The following is a 17,710-nucleotide window of genomic DNA, read 5'->3' as shown; positions in this document are numbered from 1 at the left end:
TTATTGCCCCCTCTTCACAGATCCCTGGAGCTTGGGGCTGGCTGCTGCTCCAGTTGCTGCTCCATCACTGACCAAGCTGCTGCTGTAGGTGGGTGTTTGTCCAAGGTAACCAGTGTGTGTGACTGTCACCCTGTGCTCGTTTCAGATTATTTCTAACTGCTAACACTTCTGTACACACTCAGTATCCCTGCTCCAAGTGTTTGGGCAATGTTACCTCATTGAGGTGTTCTGATGGTACCCTGGCAAGATACTGGATGCATGGGAGAGTGCAGATAGTGGTGTTACCTCCTTCCCCATGTCTCAATGGTAACAGAACAAATTCTGCCCTGTGAAAAAGGTGGTGATGGATCCTGCCAGTGCAAGCTGTGACATTTCACCTGCCTGTGTCTTGGTCCAGTCCGTCAAAAGCTCTGCTAGTAATAGAAAAAACTGCTGAGAGATGCCAATACCTACCAGTCCATTTCCATGGGATTTTTTTTGATTTTATAGTAGTAAACGGAAGCACCTTATTAGAAAACAATCGTGTTTCAAGGGTCTTGGGACAAAGTCTTTGCTCTGAAAATTAAAAAATTTATCCTGACTCTTAAAGGTAAAGGATTTCCTCCTGCACAAGACAAAACCAAACCTACTATGATAGTGCTGGGTTTAATTTGGATCTTTTTTTCATAGTTCAGTAAACACATGCTTTTTTCCCCTCTCACCTCTTCATTTCCTAAGTAATATTGGAGTGCAGTTCCTGCTCTTGCAGGAGTGTTACCTTGGGAGGGGGCTGAAGAATAAGTGCTCTTGTTCCTTCAGGAAAAACAGTTGTAAGAAGATGCAAGTGTGATCACAATTTTGAATTTCAAATTAAATGCTGCTCCAAATACAGTGAGTTGAAGGTGTGCCTCTACTCTCATTACCTCCTTATGCACCTGTTCACACTCATTTATTGCTTTAATTGCTGCTTGTTTTGTCTGGATGCAAATCACTCTTGGAAACTCTTAATGTGTTTTAAGGCTTGCCATGTAGGTTAGAGCAAGTTTTGCCTGAGAAATGGGTTTTTATGTGTTCCATGTTCTTTGCAATCGTATTCATGGTTTGTACGAGCTCAGAGTTTTGGAGCAAAATGTCTGCAAGCATTGATTTCTGAAGCATTGTAGAAGGCATTGGATGCTTTTTGTGTGCTACGGCAGTCATAACACAGAATACTGGTGTTCTGCAAATTCTTCTGGAAGAACGTTGGAAACAGGTAGAGCGTTAAGTAAAAATCACATTGGACTATGTAGAAATCTTTCAGTACCCATGAACACACCAACAAAGCCCTGCAGAGTCAGCAGTTCATGAGTCAGCCTTCTGTGGTTTTACAAAAAGTTATTTTGGTGCTAATTCATTTGGCTGTACTCTTTTTGGATGGGAATAAAGGCAGGCTGCTTCCTTGAGCAAGGGACCAAAGTGCTTTGGCATATGGACAGGAAAAAAAGGCTGAAACAACACTTTTGGTTTTAAATTAAGCAGTGTTGCATGCTTTAGCCTTTTAAAACCTGTGCTGCCGCTTAAAAGCTTTATTCTTTAAGATGGGTGGAACTACTGATCTCTTAATTACTCTCTGGTGAACAGAACTTTGGGATGGAAACTCAAATGATTGCTGCTACTATAAGTTGTGTATAAAACATGAGTTGCCAATCAGCTGGGACTGGTGATGGAGTAGGAGCAGTGTGATCAGGATAAGCATCCTGCATGAGAACTTGCAGAAAAGTCTCTCCATTTTGCAGCTACTCCTATCATTGCACAAGGTTGTATAAATTAAACTAAATCTTTGCTTTTGGTTATCTTGACTTCTGTATACATCTTTCTCAGTAGATTTCCCCCAAACACGTCTGTGTTTCTGGAGCTCTTGGTTTGTTTTTGTTGCTTTAGTTTGTTTGGTTTTTAATTTCAATAAATCTATAAGCTGTTTTCCAAATTATGCACTTAAAGCCGAAAGTGCTGAACTGTAAAAGAGGAGTGTCCTGTTTACATTGATAATTGCACTATCGATTGGGCTGAAAGGCTTTAGCGTGGCTCCCAACTGCCTTTATTTTTTCAGGAGTTTGAGAAAACACCCGCCCCACACATCCAGCCTAACACTAAACCTTGCTGTTAAAAACCTTCTTTATCGTGGCCATCAGTGCAGGAGTTGGCAGTGATGTCTGCTCTATTCTCCTTCTTACAAGAAAAATGCGGGGAGGTGGGGCACACGGCTGGAGAAGCCCTGCCTGGGAGTATCCTGTGGTGGGTGTTTCATTCCACGCTTGACCCACTTTTCAGGCGGCTCTGCTCCTTTTCCACTGCTGTGTTTGTCCTCGGGGAAGAACACAGCCGGCTGCTGCTGGAGCAGCGACAATGCCCAGGGAAGGGGGTGACACAGCTTCCTGGGAGAGAGAAGGGCTGGTGATGGGTTCTGTTTGGTCATGAGCATCCACCTTTAGCTCAGCCATCTCAAAATGTTATTGGGCTGTCCCTTTCCCCCCCTGGAATCTCTTTTTAAAGTGCTTCGAATGCATTTTAAAATGCTGACTTCTGAAACACACTGTATTTATTTTATTTATTCCCATGGACTTTGAAACCTCAAAGCAGCTGCTCATTATCATCTGTGGCGTCAGAACCAGCCCAGAATCTGCTTTTTGGACTTTGAACAGCTCCAGCGTTGGAGACCAATGCCAGGCAGTCCTGTAAAGCTAACCCACTTCCCTTCCCCTCGTGCTTATATCAAGGATATTTACAGTTTTATACTGTATCACCGGAGGTCGTTCTCAAGGCCACCTACAGAAAGTCTGCGATTTTCATTTTCTTGGAGTGCCCGGGAGCGCATCTCCCCGGGGCCGAGCTCGCCGGCGGCTCCCGTCCCTCGGAGCGAGCCCCGGCGCCACCGCGTGGCCCTGCCCCGTCTGCTCTGCTGCCGCCAAGGCTGGCATACACCGCCTCTAAGGTGGCTGCAGCTGGGTGACCGTCACCTCAGCAGCCAGAGGATCCGGCCTTGGCTCCTCCAGAGTCATCCAGATGATTTCAGAGGATGCCAGGGCAGAACTGTTACAAAAATCACTGCTTAAATGTGAGGAGGTGGAGTGAGGGTGAGTGTAGGAAATAGGTGATGCAGATAGGTTTGTGGTAGGTATTTCTATTTTCAGTCTTCTTCATCTTCAGTTTTTGAAACTATCTCGGATCCCCACTGTTATGTAAGGAGAATGGGGGCGCTGTTAGAGGAAGAAATAGAAAACTGGTGTCTGCTTGACAGGATTTGGTAGTTGGGTTTTGTCAGTCCATTGGTGTCTACTGTGCTCTCAGAGCCCCCACCTGCTGTGCTGTGTCTAGCTCTGGGATCCCCAATACCAGAAAGATGTGGACCTGCTGGAGCAAGACCAGAGGAAGCCATGGACATGCTCCGAGGGCTGGAGCCCCTCTGCTCTGAAGCCAGGCTGGGAGAGCTGGGGCTGTTCACCTGGAGAAGGCTCTGGGGGAGACCAGAGAGCCCCTTCCAGTGCCTAAAGGGGCTACAGAAGAACTGGAGAGGGCCTTGGGACAGGGGCCTGTAGTGACAGGACAAGGGGGAATGGCTTTAAACTGAGAGAGAGCAGGACCAGATTGGATGTTGGGAAGAAATTCTTGCCTATGAGCATGGTGAGGCCCTGGCACAGGTAGCCCAGAGAAGCTGTGGCTGTCCCATCCCTGGAAGTGTTCACAGCCAGGCTGGAGGGGACCTTGAGCAACCTGGGGTAGTCCACAGCAGAGGGCTGGAACTGGATGAGCTTTAAGGTCCCTGGCAACCCAAACCTTTCTAGGACTCTGATTCTCTGACTGGACTCTCACCCAAGTGCTGGGCTCTGCCACCCACCATCCTGCATTGCTGGGGTACAACTTGTATGAAAAGTGACACCTTCTCAAGGATGCTGGTTTAATACAAATTTTAATGAAGTGGAAATGCAATAATTAGGTTGTTTTATATAATTAACTTTTTCAGACTTGTACTGAGAATTTTCCTCTTCTGCTGCTGCACTGGTCCAAGACTTCTTTAAAAAATACTGGCCCAGGCCTTTGAGCTCAGCAGTGTCTTTCTACCATCTCTCTCGCATGGATAATTCTGATGTTTTCTGGTTTTACACTGAACCAGTCAGTTTGATTATTTTCAAATTTGATGCAGCTGCTTGTTTTAAAAAAATATTTCTCATCTTCTGTTCCTGAGGGGAAAAAAAAAAGATTCTTGCAGCAAATCTCATTCTCCCCTACATGTAGATTAGGTTCTTTTTCAGATTCCATGGTCATACCTGGTTCTCTTCCTGTCTTGCTCTCCCTGGTTCAGTGAATCCAGGATTTCTGTGGATTTCTTCCAACTTATCGCTGGAGCAAAGCTGAGCTCTTTCAAGCCTGATTGTCATTACTCTTTGACAATCCCACATCACATTTGTATTGAAAATAATCAGTGTCTTACCTTCATAGTCTCTAAATCACCACCAGCAGCTAAAAAAAAATCCTGTTTCTCTGTCAAAGTGAAATGCAAGGTGCTCTGAAGAGTGGAGAGCACATTAATTTTTGCCTGAGAAAAACATCCAAGGAGGGAATCTGAGGCTGTGGAGCAGATGCAGGGCTGTGTCCAGGACGCTGCTCCCTCATGTTAAACCCTCTTCCCCTGTGGCCCTGTGGCTGCTCAACTGGCTGTGCCTGCAGCCCTGGGATGCTGTGAGTATGTAGGTCAGAGCTCTTCTGGATCTGATTAAGTGTTAAATCAAGCTCAGTTGCTCCAATCTTTTCAGGTATTTGCTTTGGTGTTGAGCTGCTCCCTTCCTCCTCCATGTTCTCAGTGGTCAAAGGCCCTTAACTGTAATTTACCTGTGGCTGATACATGGTGTGATTCTCTGCACTCAGGGAAGCAATGCTCAGTTTTAGGATTATTTGCAGTGCAGAACAATTAAAACTGGGCCACCCCTTTTTTGAGCAATCTTGTTCTTTGCCTTGCAGCGTTAGCCAGGGACAGGGGTTTGTGCCATTAGTACTGACTGACTCACAGGACTTGGGCTATCGCTGCAGCCTTCTCACAGCAGATAACAGGAGGCATCTGGAGCGGCTGGGGAGGTTCATTGTGCGATATGTGGGGCACAGGGGGAGGTGCTGCCCTGTGATTACAGCCTATCTGTGACAGCCATCTGCCTCTTTTTGGGGTGTGGGGTGTTTTTGCTGTTTTAACTTTCCCAGACTTCTAATTCAATAAATTAGTAGAATTCAAAGTTCACTGAAGATGGAATTTTCTCCTTTGGAAAGCTGTAGAGAACTGTACCAAGTATAAAGTTCATCAAAGGTATAATTTTGAATTAAATTTATCCACAACTATAATTTAGCATGGAATTTAACTTTCTGCCTGTTCCTAGATTCCACTAGATTTTCCTTGTGTTGAGAGCAAACCCCATCCCCCCTTTGCTGAGCCTGATTTGCAGTCTGTGAGCTTGTGCTTGCTGGTCACGAGCCAAATCAGAAACCTCGGTCTTCGGCAACACTGGGAAACAGAATTTAGCTTTTGTACAAATGCTTTCCTTTGGCCACCTTCTGTTATTGCCTGATTCTCTAATCAAAGGAGTTTTAATATAAATTTAAAAAAATAATTTAAGGAAAATAAAGGCCATGTTTTTTAGTGCACTGAATGTGGTTCTCAGCACTGGAGTATGAGATGGAGTGACTGAGGAAGAAACAGGTAAATGTGATGCTGGTACAATCAAAAAGTCACATTAGATGTAGTTTGGAGGCTTCACACTCTCTATATACAGAGAGATAAATATAAATTAAAAATGAAAATTAGGTCCCATTCAATGGTGAACAAAGAGCTTATATGCCAGGATCTCTGAGGAACTTCTGTTAGTGTCCAAGTCTGCTGCCAAGCCATCACCTGGCCCCTCTGGCTGTCAGGAAGAGTTCAGGGGAGCACACGTTACAGAAGCACACAGTAATCCAGGCTGGAAGGAACCACAGAGGTGACCTGGATCCACCTGCAAAGTCAGATCAGGTTGCTCAGAGTTGTATTTAAGTCTGCTCTGACTAACAAGCTGCTCAGCATCCTAAAGCCCATGAAACAAACTTCCCAAGTGAGGTAGTCACCTCCAACAGTTCTTTAGAATTTATAGAAAAGCCTTTTCTAAGTGATATGCTCTGGTGTAGAACAGCCTGGCTATCAGCTGAGCTCTAGGAGGTCCTTCCTAGCTGAGAATCCATTTGAGCCTTCCATCTCTCCAGAGAATCAGCCCCAGCCAACAAGGTATTTAATATTAAATACTTTTCTAATTGTAGTCTCACTTGTTATGTGAGATAGATACTGGCACAGGTTGCCAGAGAACCTGTGGCTGCCCCACCCCTGGAAGTGCCCAAGGCCAGGTTGGACAGGGTCCTGAGCAAACTGATCTAATGGAAGGTGTCCCTGCCCATGGCAGGGTAGGTGGGACCACATCAGCTTTAGGGTGTCTTCCAACCCCTAACATTCTATGATTGTATGTCTACTCTCAGATGGAAGGAAGGGACTAAGGAATACTTGACGCTTCATTGGCTTCTACTGAACTGAGCAGAACAAGATTCTCAGCTAAAAAATTCTGAATCCTGGGAAAATTCTTCATGTTAGATGATATTTTCCACTGGGTCTGACTGGCATGTGTTCCCTAATATGTGGGGCACACAGCCTGCGACTTTCTGGGACCCCAAAGGAAGGGAAACCTGTGATTTATCACAGAATCATTAAGGTTGGAAAACATCTCCAAGATCACGAAGTCCAATCCACAACTGATCAGCACCTTGTCAACCAGAGCAGAGCGCTCAGTGCTACATTCAGTTGTTTCTTGAACACCTCCATGGATGGTGACTTGCCAATGCTTGGCAACCCTTTCAGGGAAGAAATCCTTGCTGATGTCCAGCATGGACCTCCCCTGGTGCTGCCTGAGGCTATAAATGATGGGTTCTCTTCAGTGTGGTACTGTTGCAGGTACCCTGGCTGTGTCTGCATCGGAGTGATGTGAAAACGTTTTTTGGTTCTTAAAACCAAAACGTTTTTTGGTTCTTGTTTAGGATTGGAAATAAAGCAAATTGTCAGAATCCTGCATTGTCACTGTGTAAATATCTTGCCTACTTGAAAGCTATTTAGCCAAGGAGAGCTGACACAAAACCAGGCTCAGCAGCAGAGCGTGGAGCGTGTGCTGTGCCAGCACAACACAGTGTCCTGGACACTTCACAGAATGTGAGGGGTGATACCCTGCCCTTCCTCACAAAGCAAAACCTTTCAATGTACCTCTCTTCCCCCTGAAAACCCAGAACCTGTCACTTCCTACTGGTGACCTTTCAGCCGTCGCCGGTGCTGGGCGCAGTGCTCAGGTGGGCTCTGTGGACACACAGGCCTGGGCTGGTTCTCTGAAGCTCTGCTCTCATTCTGGCGGCTCCTCGCAGAGCTGTGTCTGGAGGCGCTTTAAAGGGCTGAGCTAGAGCTGCCTGAAAATCCTGGTGGCATCTAGAGCAAATGTTCTGTGAGCATCACTCAGAGCTAAGTCAACTTCTGGCTCCACGAAAGGTCTTGCACGTATTTCCACTTGAGGAAGGGTATCTGATGTTAGAACAATTTTAAAGTAGCTGGTTGTTCAATGTTGCTTTTCGGCTAAAATGTCTTCTACCGCTGGAGCAACCGCTGACGATGGGGTTTCACCGTGTTTACCTGCGGGAAGCCTCCACAGATACTCGCAGAATTACCCCACTTAACCCCGGGCCTCGGCCTTTCTCCCCGTGAAGGAAAAGCCGCACCGTGGGCGTTCTGGGGCAAGGCCGCGTTACTCTGAACGACCGATTTCACCACACGACCTGCCAGCCTGGCCCGCCGGAGGGCACCGAGCCAGCCCCGGGACAGCGGCGCCCTCCGCCGTCACGGGAGCCCGCGCTGCCCTCAGGGGGCGGCCGGCATCCCTCAGCGCCGTTCCGCCCTCACCGCGGCCGGGCCGGGCCCGCGGCGGCGCCTCAGGCCGCGGGGCGGGGCCCTGCCCTCCGTCTATTGTGCGGCTCCTGGCGCGGCTCCGTCGCTGCCTGAAAAACCCTCCCGCGGCGGCGCCTTCCCCTCAAACTCGCTTCGGCTCCGCTCCCCCCGCGCAGCCGGCGGAAGGCGGCGCGAGTGCCGGTCGTCACGGGCTGGGAGCCGCGGCGCGCCGTTCCGCTCAGGCGTTCGCGGCGGGCAGCCCGGGCGCTGCGAGGCGGCGAGAGGCGGGTCCTTCCCCCGCCCCCGCTCGCTATAAGAGCGCCGCCGCAGTCGGGCCCGAGCGCCGCCGCCGCCTCCTCACGGTCCGTTCGCGGAGCCGCCGCCGCCTGACGGTGAGGCCCGAGCGGGGGGCGGGGGCAGTAGTAGGAGCTGTGTGGGGGCGGCGGGCCCGGCCTGCCGCGGCCCGAACGTCCGGAGGCCGTGGGGTGACCGCGGGGGCCGGGGCGGGCGGCGAGCGAGCGCTCCTGGGCCGTGCAGCGATGGAGCTCCCGGGGTTCGTTGGGGCCGAGCCCTCCCGGGCCGTGCGGGAACGAACCCTCGCAGGGGCGGTGTGGGAACGCTGCCCGCGGGGGCGGTGAGCGAAGCCTCCGAGCAGACCGGGCCTGCCCTCCCCGCGGCTCCCGGGCGGCTGTGCCTGCCCCTCCCGGCCCCCGTGCCCCCCCGTGTCCCGGACAGGCCGCGCCTCAGGTGCCGGTTCGTTACCTGGCTCCTGGTTACCGGCGCTGACGCGGGAGGCCGGGGAGAAGCGGCGGGCATCCCTCCGAAATGGCGCTGGGAGGCGCAGCTGTAGGTGGCTGAGCTCGGCGTTTAAGGCTTAGACATGTAAATTACCTCTGTAATTCAGGTTTGGTTTCTGCTCGGTTCCCAGCCTGTTGTGTTGTTGTCGAATAAAGCTTATAGAACTGGTTTGCTTAGTCACCCAGTGGTGCTGCTGCCCAGGGACTGTCACCTGCCAGAGCTGTACTGCAGCTTGCTAAAAATTACTTTTTTTTTTTTTTTTTCCTTCTCCCCCCGGTTTTCTAGGACGCTGAGTTTTGTGGTATAAAAATAAAAAGAAATTTGGATGAAATTCTGATGTGTTGTCAATGATAAGGCTGTAGTTAAACTTCATTCTGCCTGTTTTACTCTCATCAATAACTAAAGGTCTCGTTAGAAGCGGCTTTGGGTGGTAGGGGGAAATATCCTTGCAGGAGCTCCCCTGGCTAAGGCAGCATCCCTTCCTGGCCGGCTCTGCTGTGCAGCATTATGTAAGCCCTGGCACAGGGAGGCTGGTGATGGAGCTGAGTTTGTTCTGGAGTGCTCCCAGGCAGTCACTGCAAGAACAGATGCATTAAATTTAAAATGCCTTCAGCACTTTCCCCAGAACATCATTCAAATTGCTAACACAGAACTGTGCTTTAATCCGGATTTTGGTTTCGTGCATCTCTCTGTGTGTATCTATATATATACATACACACACTTGTACCTTTGGAACAATCGTGACTGTGTTCCTCCAGAACACCCATCTTAATTAGAAGTAGCACTGTCATATAGGGTTACATTGCTGTGTAAACATTAACTGGCTGCTCCCTGCCAAATGGAAATTAAAGCAATGAGGGCTCGGGGCTGGTGTGAGCTGCTTAATAACACGTGTTGGCCGAGCCTCCCTTGGCCTGGGTTTGCACAGTCAGGCTCAGCCACACTGCACTGATGAGCTTCTAGAAAGAGCTAATGCAAGTTTGCTGCAAGTGATCCAGTTAGTTAACTGTTGATAGCTCAAGTACTACTGTGAGGAACCGGTGTGTGAAGCTTGTAAGTTTGATGGGGGAAGAACCTTTGAAACTTAATTGCAATTGAAATTCTTTGTTCCCACCGGTTCACAGTAGTTGCAGGCTGTGCAAACACACGCTTCAGTGATCTTGAAGCAGGTAGCTCGAGGACCAAAAAATAAGGGAACTGTTGCAATGGTTTGCTCCCAACAAATATTTTGAGTGGTGAAAGAACTTACAACACATCCTACTAGCTGGTTGAGAACAAACTTATAATATTTGTGGCTGGACTGTTGTGTTTATAGTGGCTTTTGGTTGGCTCAAGTGCAGTGATATCCCCCACAGTCTGCATGTGTTGTTTCAGACAGAAGTTGTAATCTCCTTGCTGCTGTGTCATGTGCTTTACCTCTGGGTTTGAGCTGTTACTTATCTGGAATGATGCTTTTTTTTATTGTAAAATTCGATTCTGTTTCTGCTAATGACATCTTTCAAGGCTGTTGCCTCTTTATTGTAGGTCTTGCTATAGTTTGTTTGAGGAACTTGGTTAAAATGCACGGTTGTATCAGATGCTAACAAAGTACTGATCTTGCTTCCTGCTTTGAAGGCCTTCCTTATAGGAGTTTATTAATCTCTTCAGAAAACCAAACACTTTTCTGGAGGGAAGCCTTTGATTCTGAGTAACCTGGTCTGTTTAACTCTGTTTGAAGCAGGAGAGGCTGGACTAGATTCTGTCTAGGGGAATTCCTTCCAACCTCAATGTTATGTTCTGTTTCAGAGGCTATCATTTGAAAATTGCTTTTGAGATGTGATATTGTTTGAGCAGTCAAAGCGAGTAGCAATTTGGATTTGAAGGCAATCTGTGTTTTGGAAGTGTTGAGATTTTTTTTCAAGAGAAAGATAGCTCTAGTGTTGTACTGGAAAAAAAGGCACTATTGACTAATCTGTGTATTTTATGCTTTCAAATTCAGAAAAAAATAGCTTATAAATTGTTAGACTTCAGTCAATCCTTGTCTCTTAAGCATGAAAATTAATAAGTTGAGGGCTGTTGATTCAAGGAGTGAATAAATTTCCACTGAGTGCACCTTAAGTGGCATTGGACTATCTGCTGTTGGGAAGAAAAAATTTCAGCAGTAAAGGTGATGCACATCTTTAAGTCAGCTGAATTTGTAACATCTGCTGAATATTGTGTGGAAATAACTGTCCTTCTCTTGCAGATGCCTTCAATTAAACTGCAGAGTTCAGATGGAGAAATCTTCGAAGTTGACGTGGAAATTGCAAAACAGTCTGTGACTATAAAAACTATGCTGGAAGGTAAGAGTGTGAGACCCTGAGGAAGCCTCTTGGACAGGAGTTGAGACAAGCTGGTGCTGTGCTGAAAAAGGATTCCCAGGTCTGTGGAGCAGCTTGCTGCCTCCTGCCTGAACAGCTGGAACTCCTGCTGTTGTAGCTGAAACTGTTTAGTGTGGCTGTGCTCTTGTAAAAAGCCCTGGTTAAGAGTAATTGTAGGGATGTCAGTCAAATCCAAGCAGCCCACTGCCTTGCCTACAATCTACTTCAGTTTTGTGAGAGTTAAGCAAACAGAACATTAATAATATTTAAAACTTCAGTTTATTTAATCACACAAACCAGTCTTTGAATGTAAATATCACTTATATGGAGTGGGAGATAACAAATCAATGCAATAAAGAGCTGAAGTTAAACCTGTGTTGTGAGCTTGTGAATGCTGTTAAATTATTTGGGATAAATACTTAGGTCTGATCTCCTGCTGACATAAATTTGAAACAAAAGAACTCGTGGCGGGGGAGGGGAAATCTGCCAGATGGCTGGGATACAGAGCAAACTGTCTAATCCCTCTAGTGCAAATCCTCATTGTTTACTGGTGGTTTTTTTTGGTTTTTGGATGTATTCATGAATTAACTTAAAAGCAATTATTTCTGTTAACATGTAGTTAATATTATGCTCTTGCGTGTAAATCTGTGTTTTGTTGTGACACCTTATAAGAATAGTAAAAATAAGGTTGAATTACATCAGGCATTGAACATTTCTGCTCTGTTAATAAGATTCTGTTGAACATGGCTGGCAACACAAACAGGAAATGGAATTCATTAGGGTGCACAATTCTGTTTTCTCCTGCAGGAGCTGTGTCACTGCTGGTGTTTAGTGACACTCAGCTGGAGAGAGAGGGAAGTTATTCATGGGAAGTGTGTAAGCTGGGCACCATAAACTTGCATCTGTCTAGCCTGGGAGAGAACTAGTCTGCTAGTACAGGTGAAATGCATTTTCAGTGCAGGTGGCTGAGCATCAGTTAATGTTCTGTGTGTTGGATGCTGCAGCTGACAGGGGAGGAGCTGAAAGTTTGGGTTGTCCTGAGCATCACAGGGCCACCAATGAAATACCAATTTTCTGATGAAATTGCTGGTTCAGAAGTGATGGTGACAAGTCAAGCAGAGTTGACTTAACTCAGATATTGCTTGAATTATTTCAGTATCTTTTAATGGCAGTGTTTCAGTTCTGAATCTGTGGAGTCATTTCAAACAAAAAAGTGCTGTTAATTAGCATCCCACTGATAACAGTAGCGGACTTGTCTAAATACAGACATACGTGATTTTTGTCATGTACAAATTTGAGGAGTGATGATGGTCATATGTTCTTGAAAAATAGGTTCCCTGGTGATGTAGAATTGGCTCATCTCTGCATGTAATGAGTGAAGGTCTGCATCTTTACTCAATTACATAACTAATTACAAGATGTCTTTGACAGCTAGGGCGTCATCCAACTGTTAGCATTTGGGTAATAAAAAAAGCACATTCTCTAATCAAAGATGGCTAATGTGGTATTTGTTCTATGTATCAAGTTGAAACTTTAGTTATATTTTTCTCCAAATTTTTACATTGATTCCTTGATCATGTCAAGGGGACAAATCCAAATCCCTTTGGAGCATGCTGACAGGCTGTTAAAACAAGGAGTGTTGGAAGCTTGCTTTATAAATGCATTTTTTGATGGAAGGATTTGGGCTGCTGTCTTGCCATATTAATTTCTTCAGCTGGTACAGGATCAGTACAAGTGATTCAGAGCCTGAGAGCAGCACTTCTGTGGCAACAGCATTTCCTCCTAATGCAGAGGACAAGACACTGTGTCTATTTACCACAGTAGATTTGAATTCTTACTTAATCATAAATGGAATGGGAGCCCTCAGTGAGAACTTGTGGGTTTGAAATTGTGTAAGTGGTAAAAATACACAAATGTTTGTCAGATTGTTGAGCATCTGAATTCAGATTCAGAGCACTGAGTTAGGAAGTGTCTGCTTAACTGATGGTTTGTAGATGGCTCTCATTTGATGAGGCATCCTTATCAACCACTTAACCTCACCTTGGTACAACCTAGGATGTATAATGCAGCCATAGCTCCACAAAGCCTTACAAAAAGCTCCTGACTTCACAGTTTAGGGGTCCGTGGCTACCAATCATTCAGCCTCAGTGTTGTCAAAATAGTGAAGAATTGACGAAGCATCCCAGTTCCATAAATGGTTTTGTCTGCCAATTGCTCAGTCATCTTTCCATTTTTAGATTTGGGAATGGATGATGAAGGTGATGATGACCCAGTCCCTCTTCCAAATGTAAATGCAGCCATCTTAAAAAAGGTAAGATGATGAAAGTGGTTGTGCTGTGTGACACTAAAGAAATGTCAAATTCATCTTGGAGTTGAGTATTATGAACTGTTAGTTAAAAAGTATGCCATGTGCTATAAACTTCACCAAATCAAGATGCATATGGGCTGAGGCTGGCAGGTAATGGCAGGGTATGTACAGGAGTGACCTGGAACAGCAGCTGGGGGCCAGACAGGCTTCCTAAGGAAGTGGTGCTGGGCATCTGGGCACACTGGCAGTCAGTGTTAAAGCACTAATTTTAATTGGGTTCTGTGAACTGAGGTGGCTGTTCATGAGATGCAAATGTTTGGAGAAAGAATTAAGGGACAGGCAGTGGTGAGAGTGACTGGCAGTGGCAGTCACTGGGTCTGGGTGGCAGTCACAGTGCTGAAGGGACACTGTGTGCGCTTGTGGTATTAATTAAACTCATTAACAGACCATGGTCATTGGGTCAAGGGAGAAAAGTGTAGTCGTGTGGTGTCAACGATTCTTTATTCTTTCAAATAGAGTAGTGCCAAAGTAAGCACCAAACTGTTGGGTCTGTTTTGGGGTAAATATATGATTAGGAATTGTTTCCTAGTGAATAGACAGATAAACAACTTAAACTTGTGAAATCTCTTCGGGTTGATGAAATGGAACAGAATTTTGTTTGCAAAAAAAGGATCCTGGCTCCTTTTATTTGTCTGGATCATGAGATTGCATGTTCCCAAACTAAAAAAAAACCAAAACAAACCCCAAACCAAGAGTAAAGGCAAACTTGCTGGCTGAACTTTGTACGGGGGTGAACATGACCTGCTGGTAGCTATTACCACTCTGCCCTCTTCCCCTGTGTAGTTGTCTGCTTAATACAAAGTATGTTTCTGCAAACAGATTAAATACAGCAAAACGAGGTTTAGGTTTTCTCTGTACAGCCTGTGTATGTTAGCACAGAGACTAATAACTTTATAGCACCAGCAGCTGGTATTTAGATTAAGTAATTAACATGCTACTAACACAGTTGGGATTTCTGACAGCTGTTGTTTTCTGGGATTGGGGATCAGTTATTCTAAAATGAAAAGACTGGGATTTGAGAATGTTCATACAGGATTTTAGTATTAGTCTAGAGGTAAAGGTACATTTCTTCCAATATGAAATTAAGTTATAGTTATAGTTTAATGGGAGAATCACTTGGATAAAACTTCTTTTATCAAAACCATAATTAGGTGATTCAGTGGTGCACCCATCACAAGGATGATCCACCTCCTCCTGAGGATGATGAGAACAAAGAAAAGAGAACAGATGACATCCCTGTGTGGGATCAAGAGTTTCTGAAAGTAGACCAAGGAACACTTTTTGAACTTATCCTGGTGAGTGTCCTCAAGAAGTGCAAAGGCTGTGCCTGTGAAGTGAAGCTCTGCTATGCACTTGAGAAAGAAAGTCTTTCTGCTTCTTGAGTTACTTTCTCTTTGAATGGGGGCATGTGGGGACGGCAGGTGGTTCTGGTAAATATTGGCTGAAATTACTGAGAATGTTGGAATGCTTGTTAGCCTAATGCTGCCATTGATCTATACACACTCATCAATCAATATACTTTTCCAAATAGCACTGGTTTTTATTCTTGTGGCTCTCAAGTCCAAGTTGAGGGTTTATTACTAGTTACAGAGTTCTGGAGATCTGCATAAAAATGAAACTCTAACTGTTAAATTTGTACTTTGTATGTGAGCTAACATAACCTGCCTTGGCTAGTTAACAGTTCTGCAAGACTGAAGATTTTGGATGCTTGCAGACCTCTGAAAGCTGTTTTTAAAAGGCAGAGCAGGAGGAGTGTTTTTCATGGTACAAATTACTACCTTCTGTTTGGCAAGCAAGTTTTGGGTACTGTCCCTTGAAGAGTCTAGCTAGAAGCTTCTCAAAGTGGAGACGATCTGTTTGCATGCAGTATTCTAAAATTTCAGTGCGAACTTAACTTCAGTAGGGCATCTACAGAGGCAGAATATTGATATGGGGGCTTTAAATCTGAAAACTTTTACAGGCTGCAAATTACTTGGACATCAAAGGTTTGCTGGATGTCACATGCAAGACAGTGGCAAACATGATCAAGGGCAAAACTCCAGAAGAAATTCGCAAGACATTCAATATTAAGAATGACTTCACTGAAGAGGAAGAAGCACAGGTACTTAATCTGGGTTTAATTATAATTTAGGTGGCTGTTTTTGCTGAATTACTCAGCTTCATAACTCAATTTGTGATGAAACAGACTTGTTAGCAGTAAATGTAAACTAATGCATCAGCCCCTCATAGTTGGGGTGCTACTAGCAGAAGACGTTTTGATGTCTACCATGCTTGCAGCCCATTATGTGAAAAGGTCAAAACAAAGTGTACTGATTTTTCTAGCTCCAATGCCTAATAGGAAAGCATGTAGGATTGTTTGTGGCAGTCTTAGTTTGCTGGTTTGGGGCTGTAGTAGGAATGCTGAAGATGCATTGCTGCATGTGACTGGAGAGGTTCAGTTTGGGTTCTCTTAAGTAACAAACTCATTGATCTTAAAACTTGACCAGCAAACCAACTGCAAAATGGCAGAGTTGGGAAAAAGCAGAACAAGATGTCTAGTTTCAATACAAGAAAATGAGTTGTAGATTTGGGTATTTTTCAATGCTATGTCATGAAACAAACAGACTTTAAGATAGTCTGTTTGCTTTACTTGGTTGGAAAATTTCAGGTTTGGTTAAACCTAGGCATGAAAGACCTGGCTTACATTGATAAATAGGCCATTTTGGCAGACAGACTTTATAATTGCAAAATCTGTGTGAAAAATTAAAGCTGCTCCAAGTTTGTGTCCCTGCAGTAAATAATCCTGAATGCTTATGGGTATTTACAGCCAAGGCTTAGAATTTCACTGCAACATACTAACAGTTAAACTGCTCTTCCAGGTACGTAAAGAGAACCAGTGGTGTGAAGAGAAATGAAGAATTGTGCCTGACACTCTTACACTGTAAGGATTGTTCCAAATACTAGTTGCACTGCCCTGTTCATAATTGTTAATATTAGACAAATGCAGCAGCAAATGAAGTTGTGTTAGCAGGATGTTGTTCCCTTTGCATGTGTAGTGTTTTTTTGAGTACAGATCTAAATCTCTGAGTTTTTACTAGTGTAATTGGGTGTCTTTTTACTTTGCAATGAATAAAACTGAAGTAAGTGTGGATTCTGTATGGGAAGTAGCACTTAAGGTTATCATTTTCATTACGCTTTTAAACTGTTGAAGTCCAGTTGTAGTGCAAAGGATTGACTCTATTGTAAATAAAAACATCTATGACTTCTTCCTCAAGAAGAGCAAAACACATGTATTTACAGGGTATTGATAACTTCAGAAAGAAAAACAGACCAGGATGTGTTTTGGGGAACTAGAGAATATAAAAAAAAGTTACTGGATTTCTTACAAAAAACATTGTGGAAAAAGCTTAGTGTTACTTAAAGCTATATAATTTTCAAGATGGTTCTTGTCCTGCATTTAAAAGAAAAATTAAATATTTGACCACTTTCTTGTCCTTTTAGTCTTGCCTTATAGACTAGTGAAAATGTGATTTAGTACTAAACAAGCTCCTAAGAGTCAAATTTGAATACTTCAGCCATGTCTTGAAGACCTGCCTCTAGGTGATAGCAAATAAAGTGTGTTGCTTTATGCACAGGATGGGTGTGTTTTTATACATGTTACTGTTTAAAATGGAATCCAGATTTGACCAAAAATGACTGACATTACCAAAGTTAATATTATTGACCTGTGCATGCCATTAGTGGCTGGTTTTTAGGCAGTTTTAAAGACCCTTGTGATGTAGCTCTTGGAAACATGGTTTCATGTGTCCACAGGAAATCTCATGCCTCTGTATACTTCAGCATGTAGGGACTTAATTATTGCATACAAAGCTAATGCAATATCGAGCTTAACTTCTTTGGACAAAGCCACTTGCAACTAGTTAAACAGTAACTGGTTTTCTGATTTTTTTTTTTTTTTTTACAGTTCCCTTATAGGGAGTAGGGGATGGTTGTGTGGTAGATCTTTGAGGTGTGCTCTTAGCTTGTATTGCATTCCATTCTCTGTATAAACCTTAGAGTAGAATGAACCTTAATAAACATACTTATCTCACTTGAAATATTGGTGTTTCACTTCTGAATTAATAAAGGGCTTTTAAACTTTTGTTTGCAAATGGTTCTAGTTATTTGGAACTAGACAATTTTACTGTCACTTATTACTGAGTGTAGAAATAATAGCACTGAGGCAGTGGTTAATTGAAATAACAGATGTAAAGGGGTTTTTTAAATGACTAATGCAGGGTA

General features: G+C 44.5%; 1 protein-coding gene and 1 long non-coding RNA gene across 3 annotated transcripts; one reads left to right on the top strand and one right to left on the bottom strand.

Annotated features, from left to right (window-relative positions):
• The first annotated feature begins 5,174 nt into the window (after positions 1–5,174).
• SKP1 (S-phase kinase associated protein 1) lies at positions 5,175–17,580 on the top strand. Of its 2 annotated transcripts, none has more exons than XM_066329022.1 (6): positions 5,175–5,311; positions 10,968–11,064; positions 13,320–13,393; positions 14,602–14,745; positions 15,411–15,551; positions 16,309–17,580. In XM_066329022.1, the coding sequence occupies exons 2-6, from the start codon at positions 10,968–10,970 to the stop codon at positions 16,342–16,344; spliced, it is 492 nt and encodes a 163-aa protein (XP_066185119.1). In that variant the 5' UTR covers positions 5,175–5,311; the 3' UTR covers positions 16,345–17,580. The 2 variants fall into 2 exon arrangements, with proteins under 2 accessions (XP_066185119.1, XP_066185120.1); XM_066329023.1 differs by lacking the exon at positions 5,175–5,311 and adding an exon at positions 8,178–8,337.
• Positions 5,703–7,410, bottom strand: LOC136367429 (uncharacterized). Its single transcript, XR_010744692.1, has 2 exons — positions 7,277–7,410; positions 5,703–5,993 (listed from the first exon to the last, which is right to left on the bottom strand). It is a non-coding gene; the product is annotated as an uncharacterized lncRNA (long non-coding RNA).
• Positions 17,581–17,710: the final 130 nt, after the last annotated feature.

The sequence above is a fragment of the Sylvia atricapilla genome, chromosome 14, assembly GCF_009819655.1.
Source record: "Sylvia atricapilla isolate bSylAtr1 chromosome 14, bSylAtr1.pri, whole genome shotgun sequence".
Classification (NCBI taxonomy): Eukaryota; Metazoa; Chordata; class Aves; order Passeriformes; family Sylviidae; genus Sylvia; species Sylvia atricapilla.
Note: the sequence above shows the minus strand (reverse complement) of the source record. Positions and strands in the feature narration are given on the sequence as shown.

Excerpts from the sequence above, each read along its gene's own strand:
- SKP1 (XM_066329022.1), top strand. The coding sequence starts at position 10,968 with ATGCCTTCAATTAAACTGCAGAGTTCAGATGGAGAAATCTTCGAAGTT. Across the intron at positions 13,394-14,601 it reads ATGCAGCCATCTTAAAAAAG|GTGATTCAGTGGTGCACCCA; the intron begins GTAAGATGATGA and ends AACCATAATTAG. Across the intron at positions 15,552-16,308 it reads CTGAAGAGGAAGAAGCACAG|GTACGTAAAGAGAACCAGTG; the intron begins GTACTTAATCTG and ends CTGCTCTTCCAG.